General features: G+C 48.0%; 1 protein-coding gene across 7 annotated transcripts in view; it reads left to right on the top strand.

Moving 5' to 3' along the window:
- Positions 1-16,548, top strand: part of TOGARAM2 (TOG array regulator of axonemal microtubules 2) — a 90,132-nt gene that overhangs the window by 57,384 nt on the left and 16,200 nt on the right. For 6 of the 7 annotated variants that reach the window (XM_077843733.1, XM_077843734.1, XM_077843732.1 and 3 more), the window contains 2 exons: positions 334-420; positions 4,944-5,424. In XM_077843733.1, the coding sequence (XP_077699859.1) occupies positions 334-420; positions 4,944-5,200 (344 nt within the window). In that variant the 3' untranslated portion in view covers positions 5,201-5,424. Of the gene's footprint in view, positions 1-333; positions 421-4,943; positions 5,425-16,548 lie in introns of those variants that run through there. The other variant, XM_077843730.1, reaches the window with a different exon arrangement.

Raw genomic sequence — 16,548 nt, 5'->3', positions numbered from 1 at the left:
AAGCTTCTGCCCCTCATAGGGTGACCAACCATCCTGATTTGCCCAGGACTGTGGGCAAACCCTCTTCCTCCGCTGCCCCTCAGACTCAACAATTTTGAGGAAGCGCAAACAGGAGGAAGCAGATGTGTGGGAGTAAGTGCAACCTGTTTGGGAGCCAGTTTATACCAGGCCACTCAGTCTTCCCTAAACACCCCATTGTGACTCAGGAAATTTAACTCAGCTCCCCGACAGGCCTCTTTCTCCATTGGGTATTGCGGGTACCTGACGCCGAACAATGGGTACCAACGCTCAGGCCGCAGCATCACGGCCGCTGACACTCTCCTTCTCTTCCAGACAACCTTTGCCTCCTACAAGCCTTTGCTGGCCGGGTGCGTTTCCTGAGTGGCCGTGCGGTGCTTGATATCACGGAACGTCTGTCCGGTGAGCATCCCCGAAGCCCCTCGCCCCAGCCTTCCAGTCAACCTCCCGGCATGGAGTTGAACCACCCACTATCTTAGACCCCCCAGTAATCCAATAATCTTCACAGACCTTTAACATTTTTTGATAATCTGCTTGTTAAAAATAATTCCCATTTTACCACAAGATAATCTTTAGTTTTGACTAAAATGAGGCAGGTTTGTACATAAAACAGTTTTTGAGAAACTATGATCCATTTCTTCTTTGCAAACATGACTCCCACTAGCCCATAGAGTGCCTTTGTGTGAATCAGAAAAATGTCCCAGCTCTTCTGGGTACACCGTGCTCACGGGGGCATGGCTTGGTCGGCAGCAGCCCTATCGTGAGCACGAGATTGTCCCTTCTCGAGCGCGCACAGCCTGGAAAGCAGAGCACAGCCTGGATTCCAACCCTACTCGACCCCTTTGCCAGGTGCCCGGGCCCCGCAATACGTGGAGCTGGGGCTTTGGCCTGAATCTGCTCTGCTTTGTTTGAGCTTTGGCCGAGGAAAGCTTGCTCCAAGCCAACGTCTGCTCTGAGTTTGCAGTCTCCAGTGATTTCACTCCTGGGCTGAAGCCTCCTGTGGCCCTTGTGGTGGCAGCTTGTTTCGAAAGGGCACAGGCTTTGTGGTGGACAGACTCGTTTGCCACACACCAATTCTGGTCTTGGGCAGGTTACTTAACTTGTATTTTTTTTTATCTTCCATGCTTGTCAAGAGCCTCCTCCCCCTTATTAGGAAGGTCCCATCTAGGAAGGAGGCAGAGGACCTGTTCTCTAGACCTCAGAGCGTCCCTCCTCCTAACATGCAGCCAGGTGTGGTATCCCCATGTGTAAATCCTCGTGTGGGTTGTGTTCAGGTTAGTGTCCTGCTCCCTATAGTGTCCCAGGAGGCCTGTCGCTGGCTAGGCCTCCAGGCTCTGCCCCTACCCTGCCTCAGTTGTATGTGCTGGTCACTTAATCCTCATAACAATGTTATAAGGAGGGTGTGGGTTCCATGATTACCCCCTTTAAAAAAAATGATTTTGTTATTTATTTGAGAGAGAGAGAAAGAACGAGCGCATGAGCAGGGGGAAGGACCAGAGGGAGAAGCAGACTTGCCACTGAACAGGGAGCCTGATGTGGGGCTCTAGCCCAGGACCCTGAGATCGTGGGCTGAGCAGACACTTAGCCGACTGAGCCCCTCAGGGGCCCCAGTGACTGTCCCTTTTGTAGAAATAAGGAAAATGGAGCTCAGAAAGGTTAAGTGCCCAAGGTCCTTTGGTGAGTAATCCAGGATTTGTGCCCGGGAGCCTGGCTGCAGAGTCTCTGTGCTGTGCTACGTCTCCCCGAGTGGCCCCTGCCTTTGCCTCCTGGGCACCAGCATGCCAGCCACCCTTCCAGAGGTGATCCGTCATCCCCGTGCCTGCCCACATGTGGCTAGTGGCCTGTGGAGCCCTCTCCACTCTTCTTCCTCCACCTGGGTGGGTGCCCTCCAGGTTCTGGCGCCAGCCCCTGTGTCTCCTTCCTCCCTAGCCCTCCCTAGCCCTCTGGTCTGTTTCCAGTGACTCCTGAGACCAGGTCCCACCCCGAGCCAGCCTCAGTCCACACTGGGGGTGCTCAGCACATGTTACATGACTGTCGGTGTCATTCTGCTCCTCCACCAGACTGTCTCTTGCCGTTGACTTGGCCTCTGTGCCCTGGTTCAGTCCTTTCACTGTCCCTAGAGTGGAACCCCGCCTCCCATCCAGGTGCCCAGCCTCCTCCAAGCAGGTGGAGTGAGCAAAGTAAGGTCAGGGGCCTCCAGGCAGCCACAGGACCACATAACGGAGACCACCTGAGCACTGGACAGGGAACCCTCTACTGTTGCTCAAAATCATCGCTCTCTGGGTGAAACCCTTACCTGTCCTTGTACCGGGGATATATGGGCCCCAGAGGTGGAAGGGTACCTCACTTTAGATTATCTGTTTAACTGTAAATATTTTCCATCTGTTTCCAAGAGACCTCAAAGGCAGGAGTTTCTACATAGCTCTCCTGTTAAGTCCCCATCAGCCAGGAGTAGAGCCGAGCATTTCAATGAACACAAGGATTCCGACTAATAATAGCGCAGCTTAACAGGAGTAAATCTTTGGCTAATTACTTCAGCTGCCTTTGAAGCTCAAATTTCATGGGGTTTTCTTCCTCATGATGACTCCCAGAAGGGTCATTGCCACCTCTGCTGGCCTGAGAGGCCCACTGCTGTCAGCCAGGTGACCTCCGCCTCGTGTACCTGGGGGACCCTGGGCCTGAGTGCGGAGGTGAGCTGCCCAGGCCCCCGTGTGAACGCCTGGCTGCTGGGAGGGAGAGAGTCCAGGTGTGAGTGCCGGATGCCCGTGAGAGGCAGCCAAACCCCTCACCCTTTGGTGGGCATGGGGGAGCCCTGCCTGGGCCTGGTTCTTGACATCGTTCTCTTCTTGGTTTGCAGGTGAGATCCCCGGGAGGGTTAGGAAGCCTTTGAGTTACAGTTGTTCAGTTTAGGTGGCTAATCAGGATCTTTCTTGTTCCCTTTGGCCACCCCCCTTGCCCAACCTCTCCCTTACTCCTCCTGGCCTCCCACCCCCACCCTCCGCACCTTGGGGCTGCCCTGGTGGCTTTCCTGTTTCCTGTTAATGGGGCCTACCTCTCAGCCTGTCACCAGCTTCAAAGTTTCCGGCAGCTCCCACCTCTGTCCCACTTTATGAAGCTGCTCACCAGCCAATGTGGCTGGGTTCACTCCCTGGGTGCAGTCCTGCCTTCCATAGGAACAAGGACCACTTTTTCTTCTGAGGGTTCTGTGCATTGGGGAGCCCCCGGGGAAGGCCCCACAGTGTGGGGTGCAGGAACCCTGAGGGTGTGGCCTGAAAGCCAACAAACACCTTCCATGGGAAGTGACGCTGCTGGGGGTGGGGGGGTAGGCAGGCTTTGCTGAGGGGGGTGGCCAGCTCATCTTCTCTGGTCCCTTGCTGTCCCAGCCTGGCCCTGGATTCAGAAAGGCCCTATGGGAAACATCCTGGGGGATTGGATGGTGGTAAGCTGGTGAAGGAAGGACATACTGGTGGTTTCACTAAGCCTAAAACTCCACACCAGCCTCTGAAATATGGAACCCCTAGAGGCTTGGGGCAGCAAGGGGTGAAGAGCGTGAGCTTTGGAGTGGAGGCAGGTTTAGCCTCTGCCCTCGTCAGCTGTGTGGTCTGGGCCAAGCTCCTTGACCCCTGAGTGTCGGCTTCATCCTCTGGGAGATGGACTAGTGTCCTGCTGGTCCAGAGGCCGTGAGAACAGTGGAATCAGGCTACAAAACTTGGAGCCCCAAGACTCTGGACTTGGGCAATGTTAGTTTCCCAGATGTGTCTCGGCCCAGGGAAACCTTCCAGTTTCTTTGCTCCATCAATAGTTAAAGTGCTTCTCTCAGTGTTGTCTGTGCTCACCTCTGGCAGGATGGCAGGCGGACCATGCTGGTTGTATAGAGCAAAGATTGTTAGCATGAATGCGTTCAGGGGGATGTGGCCATGGCTGCAGGCTGGAGCAGCCCCTTTGAGGTGACTTAGGGCTGCTCTTGAGGTGGCTTTGACCCTGGCATTTACTCTATGATGGAAGGCTTGCTGGCAGGGGTAGCCTGCTTGTGGGTTTCCTGGGGATTAAAACAGGTAGAGGGTCTGGGATAACCAGACTGGCGGGGGGGCGGGGGGAAGGGGGGGCTCATCACTGAATCAATGGTCTGTGTGGAGTTTGGTGGTTGACAAAGCACATCCCCGACCCCTGGATTATTGCTGGTCTTATTGTAGGGTTTGGCATCTGGACACTGGGGAGGCCACACTGATCTTATCTCCTCCTGGCTGTTTTATTTTTCAGCATGCTTCATTTGAGAGAATATTGACATTTCTCCCTGGTACAAGTTTTCTCTGTTCGTATGAACTCACATAGGTGGGAATGTGGATTAAAGTCATACTAGTACTAGCAACTAGTTTTCACCAGCCTACCTACATGGACACTTATGTGTCCTTATTATCTAATCTCCAGCAATCTCAAGAGTTTGGTTCAGGATTATAATCCTTAGATTAGGGAACAGGCTCACGATGGTTGGGTGGCTTTCTCAAGCTCATACAGTTGGTAAATAGCAGGGGCAGGATTGCAGTTTAGGTGTGTCTGCCTCTTTCCTCTCCCCTGGGCTGCAGGGACCGATTACAACCATGGGTTCTGAGCACTTGGCCTTTGCATACTCATTCCTCCATAAAATTAAAAAAAAAAAAAGCTAAAAATCGTATTTTATAACTGGTTGGTATAAACATGAATATAAATGAGGCTAGATAGCTTCATTTTTTCTTTTGTTTTTAAAAGAAATCAAAATGTTTTCATGGTCCCCTAAACGTGTCCCCAGCCCTAGATGTTGTGTCTAATGAACTCGTTGGCCTGTCCGGGCTGCCTGGACTTCGGGGGATAGACCTGGTGTCCCCAGAGAAGGCAGCGGGAGAGGGAGAGAGGGCATGACTCAAGTCTCTTCATTTTCTGTTCAACAGTGCTGGTGGCCTCCGTGTACCCCCAGAAGCCCCAGGCTGTGGAGCGCCATGTCCTTCCAGTCCTCTGGTGTCTCCTGGACAACATGATCGGGAATGGTGTCCTGCCCGGGCGTGCTGGGAACGTCCGCACAGTGGTTCGCCGGCTGTCCAGGAGCCTCCGGGAGCAGATGGGGTCCCGGCTGCAGGACCTGGCCGCTGGCCAGCCACAGCAGGTCCTCAAAACGCTCCAGGAACTCTTAGGCCCAGAATCCCCATGAGGCAGCCCCAGCCAGCGTCATGGACAGCGGGGCACCGACAGCAAGACAACTGGCAGCTCATGCCCCTTTCAACTGGGTTACAGACACATCTGAAACGGGCGGTCATTATTTTTTACCTTATTTTATTTTTATGATGGAATAATTCCCAGTCTACTTTCTCTTAGGGTTCCAGATGTACATAGTATATTTTGAAGTAGAAATAAAAGAAGCACTTATTTTTCTAAGGTTTTATTATCTCGTACTTTTTGTAACCTCAGACAATTTTTTAATAACTAGGCTTGTCACAAAACAACAGCAGAAGTAGCTGCAGATCCACGGGGACCAAGAGTTAGGGACCCACATGTTGTAGACCATGTGTCTAGGCATGGCCCCCCAACTGTGACAGGCTGTGAGGGACCCACATGTTGTAGCCTGCACGTCTGGGCATGGCCCCCCACCTGTGAGAGGCTGGGCAAGCCCTCTGGAACCTAGAGACCCTCCGTTGGCCATTCAAATCTGGTTCATTTGTTGTAAGGCTGATTCGAGGTGAGTAGAACAAACATCTCCAGGGTCATCCTGCTTCTGCCTTAACAAAACTTTTGTGCAGCAACTGTGGATCCTGTGGGAACCTTCTAGTGGACCTGTCCAGCTTATCAAAAGGCAGGGAGAATTTGACACTTGCATTATGGAAAGCCTTCTCTGGAAGCTGTCATTCTGGGTAGTTCTGCAGGGGACTCGATGATGCTTCACACTCCAGTACCATAAATGAAAGCACTTGGTGGAGCATGAAGCTATAGGACGTGCAGAGGTCATGTGGGAGCTTGGAAATTGCACAGGCTCCTCCCCTTGGGCTGGCTGGAACCTGGAGGGGTGTGCTGGATGCAGGGTGTGTCAGAACACCAGGAACCTGAGAGAGGGTGCTGCCCACTGAGCGAGCAGCTGGAGGACAGGCGTCCTGTGGGGAGAGTTGGATTGTGGCTGGGGCTCTAGACACAGAAGGCGCTTGGCTTTGCCTGGGGTGAGTGGCAGGTGGACCTGGTGTGACCAGAAGAATTAGAGCTGGGGTCATGACCCCAAACACATGGGTAAGGTGAAGGCTGAAGGGGCAGCAGTCCGGTGCCCGCCATGGAACCAGCCAGACCCACAGCAACACTCTGGGGCAGCTGCACATGGCTGAGGCCCTGAGACCCCAGCGAGTTTTCTTGCAGGCCTCGCCAGTGGGCCCCCTCCAGTGTCACCTACCCCAAGGTATAATATTAGTTCCACATCACTGTTCCGAGCCTCTCCTGAGGAGCATGGCCCAGAGCAGGCTGGGGAGCCCCAGATCCACTCACTTCTATATTTCCAAATTCATGGGTACCCCCAGCTGTGAAAGCCACTTTTTCCTCTTGCCTATGTTGCCAGGTGCAGCAAGGCCTGCCCCCACCCTCCCAATGCCCTGGGGTGAGGTTGGGTTTGGCACAATCATCCTGGGACTTGAGATTTTAATAGGTGGCTTAAGTGTGACTTTGAGTGATTCTAGCCACAGCAGGAGCTGTTTCTCGCTAGTTGTGACCCCAGCAGGGGCTTCCCAGCAACCACCTCCCCTTAGGCTGATTCTGACTGAACCAGGTTAAAGGCAGGCTAGACAGGGAGTCATCAAAGACACCCAAGAGGCTGATTTTTAAACATTTGGAAAGTTTTTACTCGAGTTAATTGTGTTTGCTTTGCTTGGAGTCTGGGCAGACTTTTTGGGTTTGGTAAGGAGACTGACTTTTTCTGCTTGTCAAGAGCTGAGAACCTGTAGGAGCCAAGGACGTAGAGTCTGGTGGGATTTTGAAGACAGAAATTAAACTCAAAGGCATTGTCCTATCTTGCCTGCTTCCAGGTCCTGTCTTCCAAGTGCATCTTCAAAATGGAAGCTTCCCACCCCCTGGGCTCTGATCCCACCCTCCTGAGTGGAGGTGTTTAAAACAACTGGAAATAGCTGAAAGGCGAAGTATTAACTCTACAAAGTTCCATTTTCTTTCACTATTTTAAGTTTAAATCTAGTCTCTGGACAGGTGCTCTCTGTGGGCAATGCTCCTGGCCCAACCCCATTGGGGAGGCGCTGGGTGGTTCTTGGGGTGCAGGGACCTCAGGAAATTTCCATCTCAAAAGGTTTCCCACATTACTTTTATTTTATTTTTTTAAGATTTGAGAGCAAGTGAACGAATGTGCACCCACATGCACAGTGATGGGGGGAGGGGCAGAGGGCGAGAGAGTGAGAGAAGCTCAAGCAGATGCCCTGCTGAGTTCAGAGCACTGCAGGGGGCTCCACCTCCCCACCCTGAGATCATGACCTGAGCCAAAATCGAGAGTCGGTTACTTTACTGACTGAGCCACCCAGGTTCCCCCCACATCTTTAATTTTAAAACAAAGGGAAGACAGCATGTTAGCCTGGGCCTAGGAGAAGGAGGCCTAATGGAGGTCCAGTCAGGGGGTCTGAGCCCAGGCCGCCCCATTCTTGGCTCAGCTGTGTGTGCAGCCGGGAGCTCCGCCTCCTTAAGATGCTCTGGGGCCTGGGAATACAGCTTGTAGCCACAGAAGGGCTCCCCTCTGTCTCCAGTGTAAGAATTAAGGATGAGACTTGTCTGAGGACATGAAACTACTTTGGAATTTCTGGGGCTTGAGGAAAAGCTCCCTCCAGGCCCTGCTTCCTGTCTTGGTTTCTTTTCCCTGCTTTGTATTTTTCCACTCACTCTGCCTCAGCATCATCCAGGGAGACGGAAAGAAATACTGATGTCAAAAAAAAAAAAAAAAAAAAAAGAGAAAAAAAGAAAGAAAAAAAAAAAGAAATACTGATGTCGGGGACTCACCCCCACGGATTTTGGTTCAGTTGGCATGGGGTGGGGCCCAGGGTGCAGTCTTTTCTTTCTTGGCTTCCCCCTCAGCTTTATTGCGTTATAATGGACATAGAATAGAATATAGTGAGAGTCTAAGGTGTACAATGTGTGGACTTGACACATTTCCATATTGCAAAGTGATCAGCACCATAGCATTAGCTAACACCTCCATTCCATCACGTAACTACCGTTTCTTTTTGTGTGTGTGTTGAGTTTTATTCTCTCAGTAACTTTCAGGTACATAATACAGAATCATTAGCCATAATCATGCCCTTGGTTAGGTCCCCAGAATTGGTTGCTATTCTAACCGGAGGTTTGTGCACTTGGATTATCTCCGTGCTTCTCCCTACAAGGCAGCTGGGGTGGAGAAGCAGTGTCCTCACTGCCTGCTCCCAGCTGGGCCCCGGCAGTCCTTTGGCAGGCAGTAGGACAGCATCACTGCCGGGGTTGCTCACCAGATGGGTGTTTCTGCAGCTGGGATCCATAGGGGTTCCAGTTTGGTCCTTAACCATTACTGGGGCTTATTCAGGGCGGTTGTTACGTCATCTCCATGTCCCGTCACCTGGTGTTTCAGTGAAGAAGGCTATAACATTTGAAGGTTTTGTTTTGTTTTAATCACAGCTATATAATTACCTCTCTGTGGGTTGACAGCTGTTATTAGCATCACCTTGGGTTCTCCTTGAGACTCTTTACATCCAGAAAGTGATCCAGCACCTCTGCGGCTGGTGTCAGAAGCCATTAACTAAACAATAGCTTTAAAAAGTCACCAGGTTTTGTAAACAAAGCCAATCCTGTCCCCTTCCAAAGGAGAAAAGAAAAAAAAAAAAAGCTAGATAAATAATTTTCATGAAGGCAATTTGTTTCCCAGGATCTATATTTCCTTTCTGTCTCAACCGCTGGTTTTTACTACTTTGGGGCACTAGCAATCAAATGGAAGAGCTGTCTCCTAAAATGCTGTCTGTTCAGCCAGGGGGTTCACCTGGAAGCCCACTTTAAGGCTTCATGACAACAAGGAACAAAGATTTTTTTTTTTTCTTAAAAAGACTATTTTTTTTTTTCAATGCCAGGGGTAGTTTTTGTGTGTGTGTGTGTGTGTGGTGGGGGGAACGAGGAGAGGTTAAGGTGTGTAGAGGAGGTAATTATAGAAGATAATTCTCTTGGAAATTTTGTTTTGAATTTCCATCCAAGCTAGTTTCAGAGGAACAGCTAAAATTATAGCTGGCCTTTGGCTAGATCTGAAAAATAATTTCCTACTTCTAAATGTTGGAGAAAACTGAGAATTTCTTCCATGGAAGGTTGTGGTATCTTTTAGAATAACCTAAATCATGCTGGCAGTAGGTGTTAGAACCAAGGCTGGGCAGGTGCTGGGGCACCTGTTCTGCCATTAGCTGGCGACGTGTCTTTGACATCCCTCAGCCTTCTTTTTTTTTAATTTGTGAAAGGTGTTGAAAAAAAGACTTGCTTTTCATCTCATGACATTAAAAAAAATCTAATAAAACAATGTAGATAATTGCATTTTGAAAATGTAGAGTGTTACAAAGAAAAGGTATAATTATTATTAACTCTAGCCTCAGCCCAGTAAAACCTTTAGTTAGGAGACACTAAAGTCATTCCGAGCATCTGACTGACAAATCACCCCCGACTCAGCATGGGAATAAGTGGGAGATTCTGAAGCTTAATTTTTTTTTTCCAGGGAGGAGCAAGAAGGCGGAAGAGTAGGGTCTCCAAATCACCTGTCTCCACCAAACTACCTAGAAAACCTTCAAATTATCCTGAAAGTCTATGAATTCGGCCTGAGATTTAAAGAGAGACCAGCTGGAATGCTACAGTGAGAAGAGTTCGCGCATCTATCAAGGTAGGAAGACGGAGAAAAAGAAATACAGGAACAAAGGCCTCCAAGGGGGAGGGGCCCCGCGAGGAGCCGGGCTGAGGCCGGGGCGAGTGTCCCCAGGACAGGAGAGCCCCGTCCCGGAGGAGCAGGAGCTGCACCGACCTTCCCGGGCGGAAAGGGGCTCGTGGGGAGTTGGAGCAGGACCAGGAGGGCGAGGAGGCCCTCGGGCTCCCGGGGACAGTAACAGACACCTGCGCCCCGGGAGAGTGCGCCGAGCTCCCTAAGGGCTGCAGCGCGCACGGCGGGACCCGGCGGGACCCGGAGCAGCTGAAGGGGCTCGGGCGGCGGCTCCGCGGAGGGGGCTGCGGGGCCCCGGGAGCAGCTCGGAGGGGCTCGGGCAGAAGAAGAGGCTCCGTGCGGAGGGGGCTGCGCGGTTCCAGGAGCAGCTCGGAGGGGCTCGGGCGGCAGCTCCGCGGAGGGGGTTGCGCGGCCCGGGAGCGGGAATCCACCAGCGCAGGCCCCGGAGCACAGGGCGCCGGGACACAGCCCAGGATCCCGCCTCCCCCGGGACAGGCAGAGGCCGGGAGGGCCCAGGACAGCAAGGACGCTCCTGCCCCAGCTGAGCACATCAGCGGCCCCGCCCCGGAGCCTCCAGGCCCTGCAGAGGGAGTTCCTGCCGGAGCTGACTCCAGGTTTCCAGAGCTGCCCCGCCACTGGGGCTGTTCCTCCTGCGGCCTCACGGGGTAAACAACCCCCACCGAGCCCTGCACCAGGCAGGGGCACAGCAGCTCCCCCAACTGCTAACACCTGAAAATCAGCACAACAGGCCCCTCCCCCAGAACACCAGCTAGACGGACAACTTCCAGGAGAAGCCAAGGGACTTAAAGAACACAGAATCAGAAGATACTCCCCGGTGGTTCTTTTTTTGTTTGTTTTTGTTTTGTTTTGCTTTTTGATTTGTTTCCTTCCCCCACCCCCTTTTTTTCTCCTTTCTTTTTCTTTCTCTTTTTCTTCTTTTTTTTTCTTTTTTTTTCTTTTTTTTTCTTTTTCTTCCCTTTTTTTTTCTCTTTCTCTTTTCTTTCCTTCTTTCTCTCCTCTCTTTTTCTCTTTTTCCCAATACAACTTGCTTGTGGCCACTCTGCACTGAGCAAAATGACTAGAAGGAAAACCTCACCTCAAAAGAAAGAATCAGAAACAGTCCTCTCTCCCACAGAGTTACAAAATATGGATTACAATTCAATGTCAGAAAGCCAATTCAGAAGCACTATTATACAGCTACTGGTGGCTCTAGAAAAAAGTATAAAGGACTCAAGAGACTTCATGACTGCAGAATTTAGAGCTAATCAGGCAGAAATTAAAAACCAATTGAATGAGATGCAATCCAAACTAGAAGTCCTAACGACGAGGGTTAACGAGGTGGAAGAACGAGTGAGTGACCTAGAAGACAAGTTGACAGCAAAGAGGGAAACTGAGGAAAAAAGAGACAAACAATTAAAAGACCATGAAGATAGATTAAGGGAAATAAACGACAGCCTGAGGAAGAAAAACCTACGTTTAATTGGGGTTCCCGAGGGCGCCGAAAGGGACAGAGGGCCAGAATATGTATTTGAACAAATTCTAGCTGAAAACTTTCCTAATCTGGGAAGGGAAACAGGCATTCAGATCCAGGAAATAGAGAGATCCCCCCCTAAAATCAATAAAAACCGTTCAACACCTCGACATTTAATTGTGAAGCTTGCAAATTCCAAAGATAAGGAGAAGATCCTTAAAGCAGCAAGAGACAAGAAATCCCTGACTTTTATGGGGAGGAGTATTAGGGTAACAGCAGACCTCTCCACAGAGACCTGGCAGGCCAGAAAGGGCTGGCAGGATATATTCAGGGTCCTAAATGAAAAGAACATGCAACCAAGAATACTTTATCCAGCAAGGCTCTCATTCAAAATGGAAGGAGAGATAAAGAGCTTCCAAGACAGGCAGCAACTAAAAGAATATGTGACCTCCAAACCAGCTCTGCAAGAAATTTTAAGGGGGCCTCTTAAAATTCCCCTTTAAGAAGAAGTTCAGTGGAACAGTCCACAAAAACAAAGACTGAATAGATATCATGATGACACTAAACTCATATCTCTCAATAGTAACTCTGAATGTGAACGGGCTTAATGACCCCATCAAAAGGCGCAGGGTTTCAGACTGGATAAAAAAGCAGGACCCATCTATTTGCTGTCTACAAGAGACTCATTTTAGACAGAAGGACACCTACAGCCTGAAAATAAAAGGTTGGAGAACCATTTACCATTCGAATGGTCCTCAAAAGAAAGCAGGGGTAGCCGTCCTTATATCAGATAAACTAAAATTTACCCCAAAGACTGTAGTGAGAGATGAAGAGGGACACTATATCATACTTAAAGGATCTATTCAACAAGAGGACTTAACAATCCTCAATATATATGCTCCGAATGTGGGAGCTGCCAAATATATAAATCAATTATTAACCAAAGTGAAGAAATACTTAGATAATAATACACTTATACTTGGTGACTTCAATCTAGCTCTTTCTATACTCGATAGGTCTTCTAAGCAAAACATCTCCAAAGAAACGAGAGCTTTAAATGATACACTGGACCAGATGGATTTCACAGATATCTACAGAACTTTACATCCAAACTCAACTGAATACACATTCTTCTCAAGCGCACATGGAACTTTCTCCAGAATAGACCACATATTGGGTCACAAATCGGGTCTGAACCGATACCAAAAGATTGGGATTGTCCCCTGCATATTCTCGGACCATAATGCCTTGAAATTAGAACTAAATCACAACAAGAAGTTTGGAAGGACCTCAAACACATGGAGGTTAAGGACCATCCTGCTAAAAGATAAAAGGGTCAACCAGGAAATTAAGGAAGAATTAAAAAGATTCATGGAAACTAATGAGAATGAAGATACAACCGTTCAAAATCTTTGGGATGCAGCAAAAGCAGTCCTAAGGGGGAAATACATCGCAATACAAGCATCCATTCAAAAACTGGAAAGAACTCAAATACAAAAGCTAACCTTACACATAAAGGAGCTAGAGAAAAAACAGCAAATAGATCCTACACCCAAGAGAAGAAGGGAGCTAATAAAGATTCGAGCAGAACTCAACGAAATCGAGACCAGAAGAACTGTGGAACAGATCAACAGAACCAGGAGTTGGTTCTTTGAAAGAATTAATAAGATAGATAAACCATTAGCCAGCCTTATTAAAAAGAAGAGAGAGAAGACTCAAATTAATAAAATCATGAATGAGAAAGGAGAGATCACTACCAACACCAAGGAAATACAAACGATTTTAAAAACATATTATGAACAGCTATACGCCAATAAATTAGGCAATCTAGAAGAAATGGACGCATTCCTGGAAAGCCACAAACTACCAAAACTGGAACAGGAAGAAATAGAAAACCTGAACAGGCCAATAACCAGGGAGGAAATTGAAGCAGTCATCAAAAACCTCCCAAGACACAAGAGTCCAGGGCCAGATGGCTTCCCAGGAGAATTTTATCAAACGTTTAAAGAAGAAATCATACCTATTCTCCTAAAGCTGTTTGGAAAGATAGAAAGAGATGGAGTACTTCCAAATTCGTTCTATGAAGCCAGCATCACCTTAATTCCAAAGCCAGACAAAGACCCCGCCAAAAAGGAGAATTACAGACCAATATCCCTGATGAACATGGATGCAAAAATTCTCAACAAGATACTGGCCAATAGGATCCAACAGTACATTAAGAAAATTATTCACCATGACCAAGTAGGATTTATCCCTGGGACACAAGGCTGGTTCAACACCCGTAAAACAATCAATGTGATTCATCATATCAGCAAGAGAAAAACCAAGAACCATATGATCCTCTCATTGGATGCAGAGAAAGCATTTGACAAAATACAGCATCCATTCCTGATCAAAACTCTTCAGAGTGTAGGGATAGAGGGAACATTCCTCGACATCTTAAAAGCCATCTATGAAAAGCCCACAGCAAATATCATTCTCAATGGGGAAGCACTGGGAGCCTTTCCCCTAAGATCAGGAACAAGACAGGGATGTCCACTCTCACCACTGCTATTCAACATAGTACTGGAAGTCCTAGCCTCAGCAATCAGACAACAAAAAGACATTAAAGGCATTCAAATTGGCAAAGAAGAAGTCAAACTCTCCCTCTTCGCCGATGACATGATACTCTACATAGAAAACCCAAAAGTCTCCACCCCAAGATTGCTAGAACTCATACAGCAATTCGGTAGCGTGGCAGGATACAAAATCAATGCCCAGAAGTCAGTGGCATTTCTATACACTAACAATGAGACTGAAGAAAGAGAAATTAAGGAGTCAATCCCATTTACAATTGCACCCAAAAGCATAAGATACCTAGGAATAAACCTAACCAAAGATGTAAAGGATCTATACCCTCAAAACTATAGAACACTTCTGAAAGAAATTGAGGAAGACACAAAGAGATGGAAAAATATTCCATGCTCATGGATTGGCAGAATTAATATTGTGAAAATGTCAATGTTACCCAGGGCAATATACACGTTTAATGCAATCCCTATCAAAATACCATGGACTTTCTTCAGAGAGTTAGAACAAATTATTTTAAGATTTGTGTGGAATCAGAAAAGACCCCGAATAGCCAGGGGAATTTTAAAAAAGAAAACCATATCTGGGGGCATCACAATGCCAGATTTCAGGTTGTACTACAAAGCTGTGGTCATCAAGACAGTGTGGTACTGGCACAAAAACAGACACATAGATCAGTGGAACAGAATAGAGAATCCAGAAGTGGACCCTGAACTTTATGGGCAACTAATATTCGATAAAGGAGGAAAGACTATCCATTGGAAGAAAGACAGTCTCTTCAATAAATGGTGCTGGGAAAATTGGACATCCACATGCAGAAGAATGAAACTAGACCACTCTCTTTCACCATACACAAAGATAAACTCAAAATGGATGAAAGATCTAAATGTGAGACAAGATTCCATCAAAATCCTAGAGAAGAACACAGGCAACACCCTTTTTGAAGTCGGCCATAGTAACTTCTTGCAAGATACATCCACGAAGGCAAAAGAAACAAAAGCAAAAATGAACTATTGGGACTTCATCAAGATAAGAAGCTTTTGCACAGCAAAGGATACAGTCAACAAAACTCAAAGACAACCTACAGAATGGGAGAAGATATTTGCAAATGACATATCAGATAAAGGGCTAGTTTCCAAGATCTATAAAGAACTTATTAAACTCAACACCAAAGAAACAAACAATCCAATCATGAAATGGGCAAAAGACATGAACAGAAATCTCACAGAAGAAGACATAGACATGGCCAACATGCACATGAGAAAATGCTCTGCATCACTTGCCATCAGGGAAATACAAATCAAAACCACAATGAGATACCACCTCACACCAGTGAGAATGGGAAAAATTAACAAGGCAGGAAACAACAAATGTTGGAGAGGATGTGGAGAAAAGGGAACCCTCTTGCACTGTTGGTGGGAATGTGAACTGGTGCAGCCACTGTGGAAAACTGTGTGGAGGTTCCTCAAACAGTTAAAAATATACCTGCCCTACGACCCAGCAATTGCACTGTTGGGGATTTACCCCAAAGATACAAATGCAATGAAACGCTGGGACACCTGCACCCCGATGTTTCTAGCAGCAATGGCCACGATAGCCAAACTGTGGAAGGAGCCTCGGTGTCCAACGAAAGATGAATGGATCAAGAAGATGTGGTTTATGTATACAATGGAATATTACTCAGCTATTAGAAATGACAAATACCCACCATTTGCTTCAACGTGGATGGAACTGGAGGGTATTATGCTGAGTGAAGTAAGTCAGTCGGAGAAGGACAAACATTATATGTTCTCATTCATTTGGGGAATATAAATAATAGTGAAAGGGAAAATAAGGGAAGGGAGAAGAAATGTGTGGGAAATATCAGAAAGGGAGACAGAACGTAAAGACTGCTAACTCTGGGAAACGAACTAGGGGTGGTAGAAGGGGAGGAGGGCGGGGGGTGGGAGTGAATGGGTGACGGGCACTGGGTGTTATTCTGTATGTTAGTAAATTGAACACCAATAAAAAAAATAATAATAAAAAAAAAAAAATTTTTTTTTTCCATTTGGAATGTTTGACATTTGTCATCGTGATTGCAAGCAAAATGTCTCAAAGTCTTTTCACTTTGAAAGACATGGAATCCTACAGAGAAGGAAGTCAATTCTAGCTGAGTTTGACAGCTGTTTTTAACTTTCTCCAAGAATCAAGCACAGATCTGGAAGGAGGGGGAAACCGTACTTTCTTTTCTTAATCAGAATCTCGACGCATAGAGGTGGCGGAGATGAACATTACAAACAAAAGTGGTGGAGGGATCACCAGGGCAGTTCTTCCAGAAGGCTCAATAAGATGGCTTAGAAGAGGCGAGTTTCCCTGTGTCTTATCCATGACAGGATATGGTGGTTGGCATCATCATCGCACTTTCCAGAGGAAGGAATGGGCCCCTGGAAGCTGGGTCACAGGGCGGCGGTGGGGGATGGAGGAGTCGGGCCTCAGTTTCTGGGTCCCAGTTCCAACCATCAGGAGCAGCGGGATGGACTCCGGCTCCCCAGCATGATGGACACATTCACCACGCCCT

The sequence above is a fragment of the Canis aureus genome, chromosome 12 (assembly GCF_053574225.1).
Source record: "Canis aureus isolate CA01 chromosome 12, VMU_Caureus_v.1.0, whole genome shotgun sequence".
NCBI lineage: Eukaryota > Metazoa > Chordata > Mammalia > Carnivora > Canidae > Canis > Canis aureus.
This window is presented reverse-complemented; position numbering and strand designations above follow the sequence as displayed.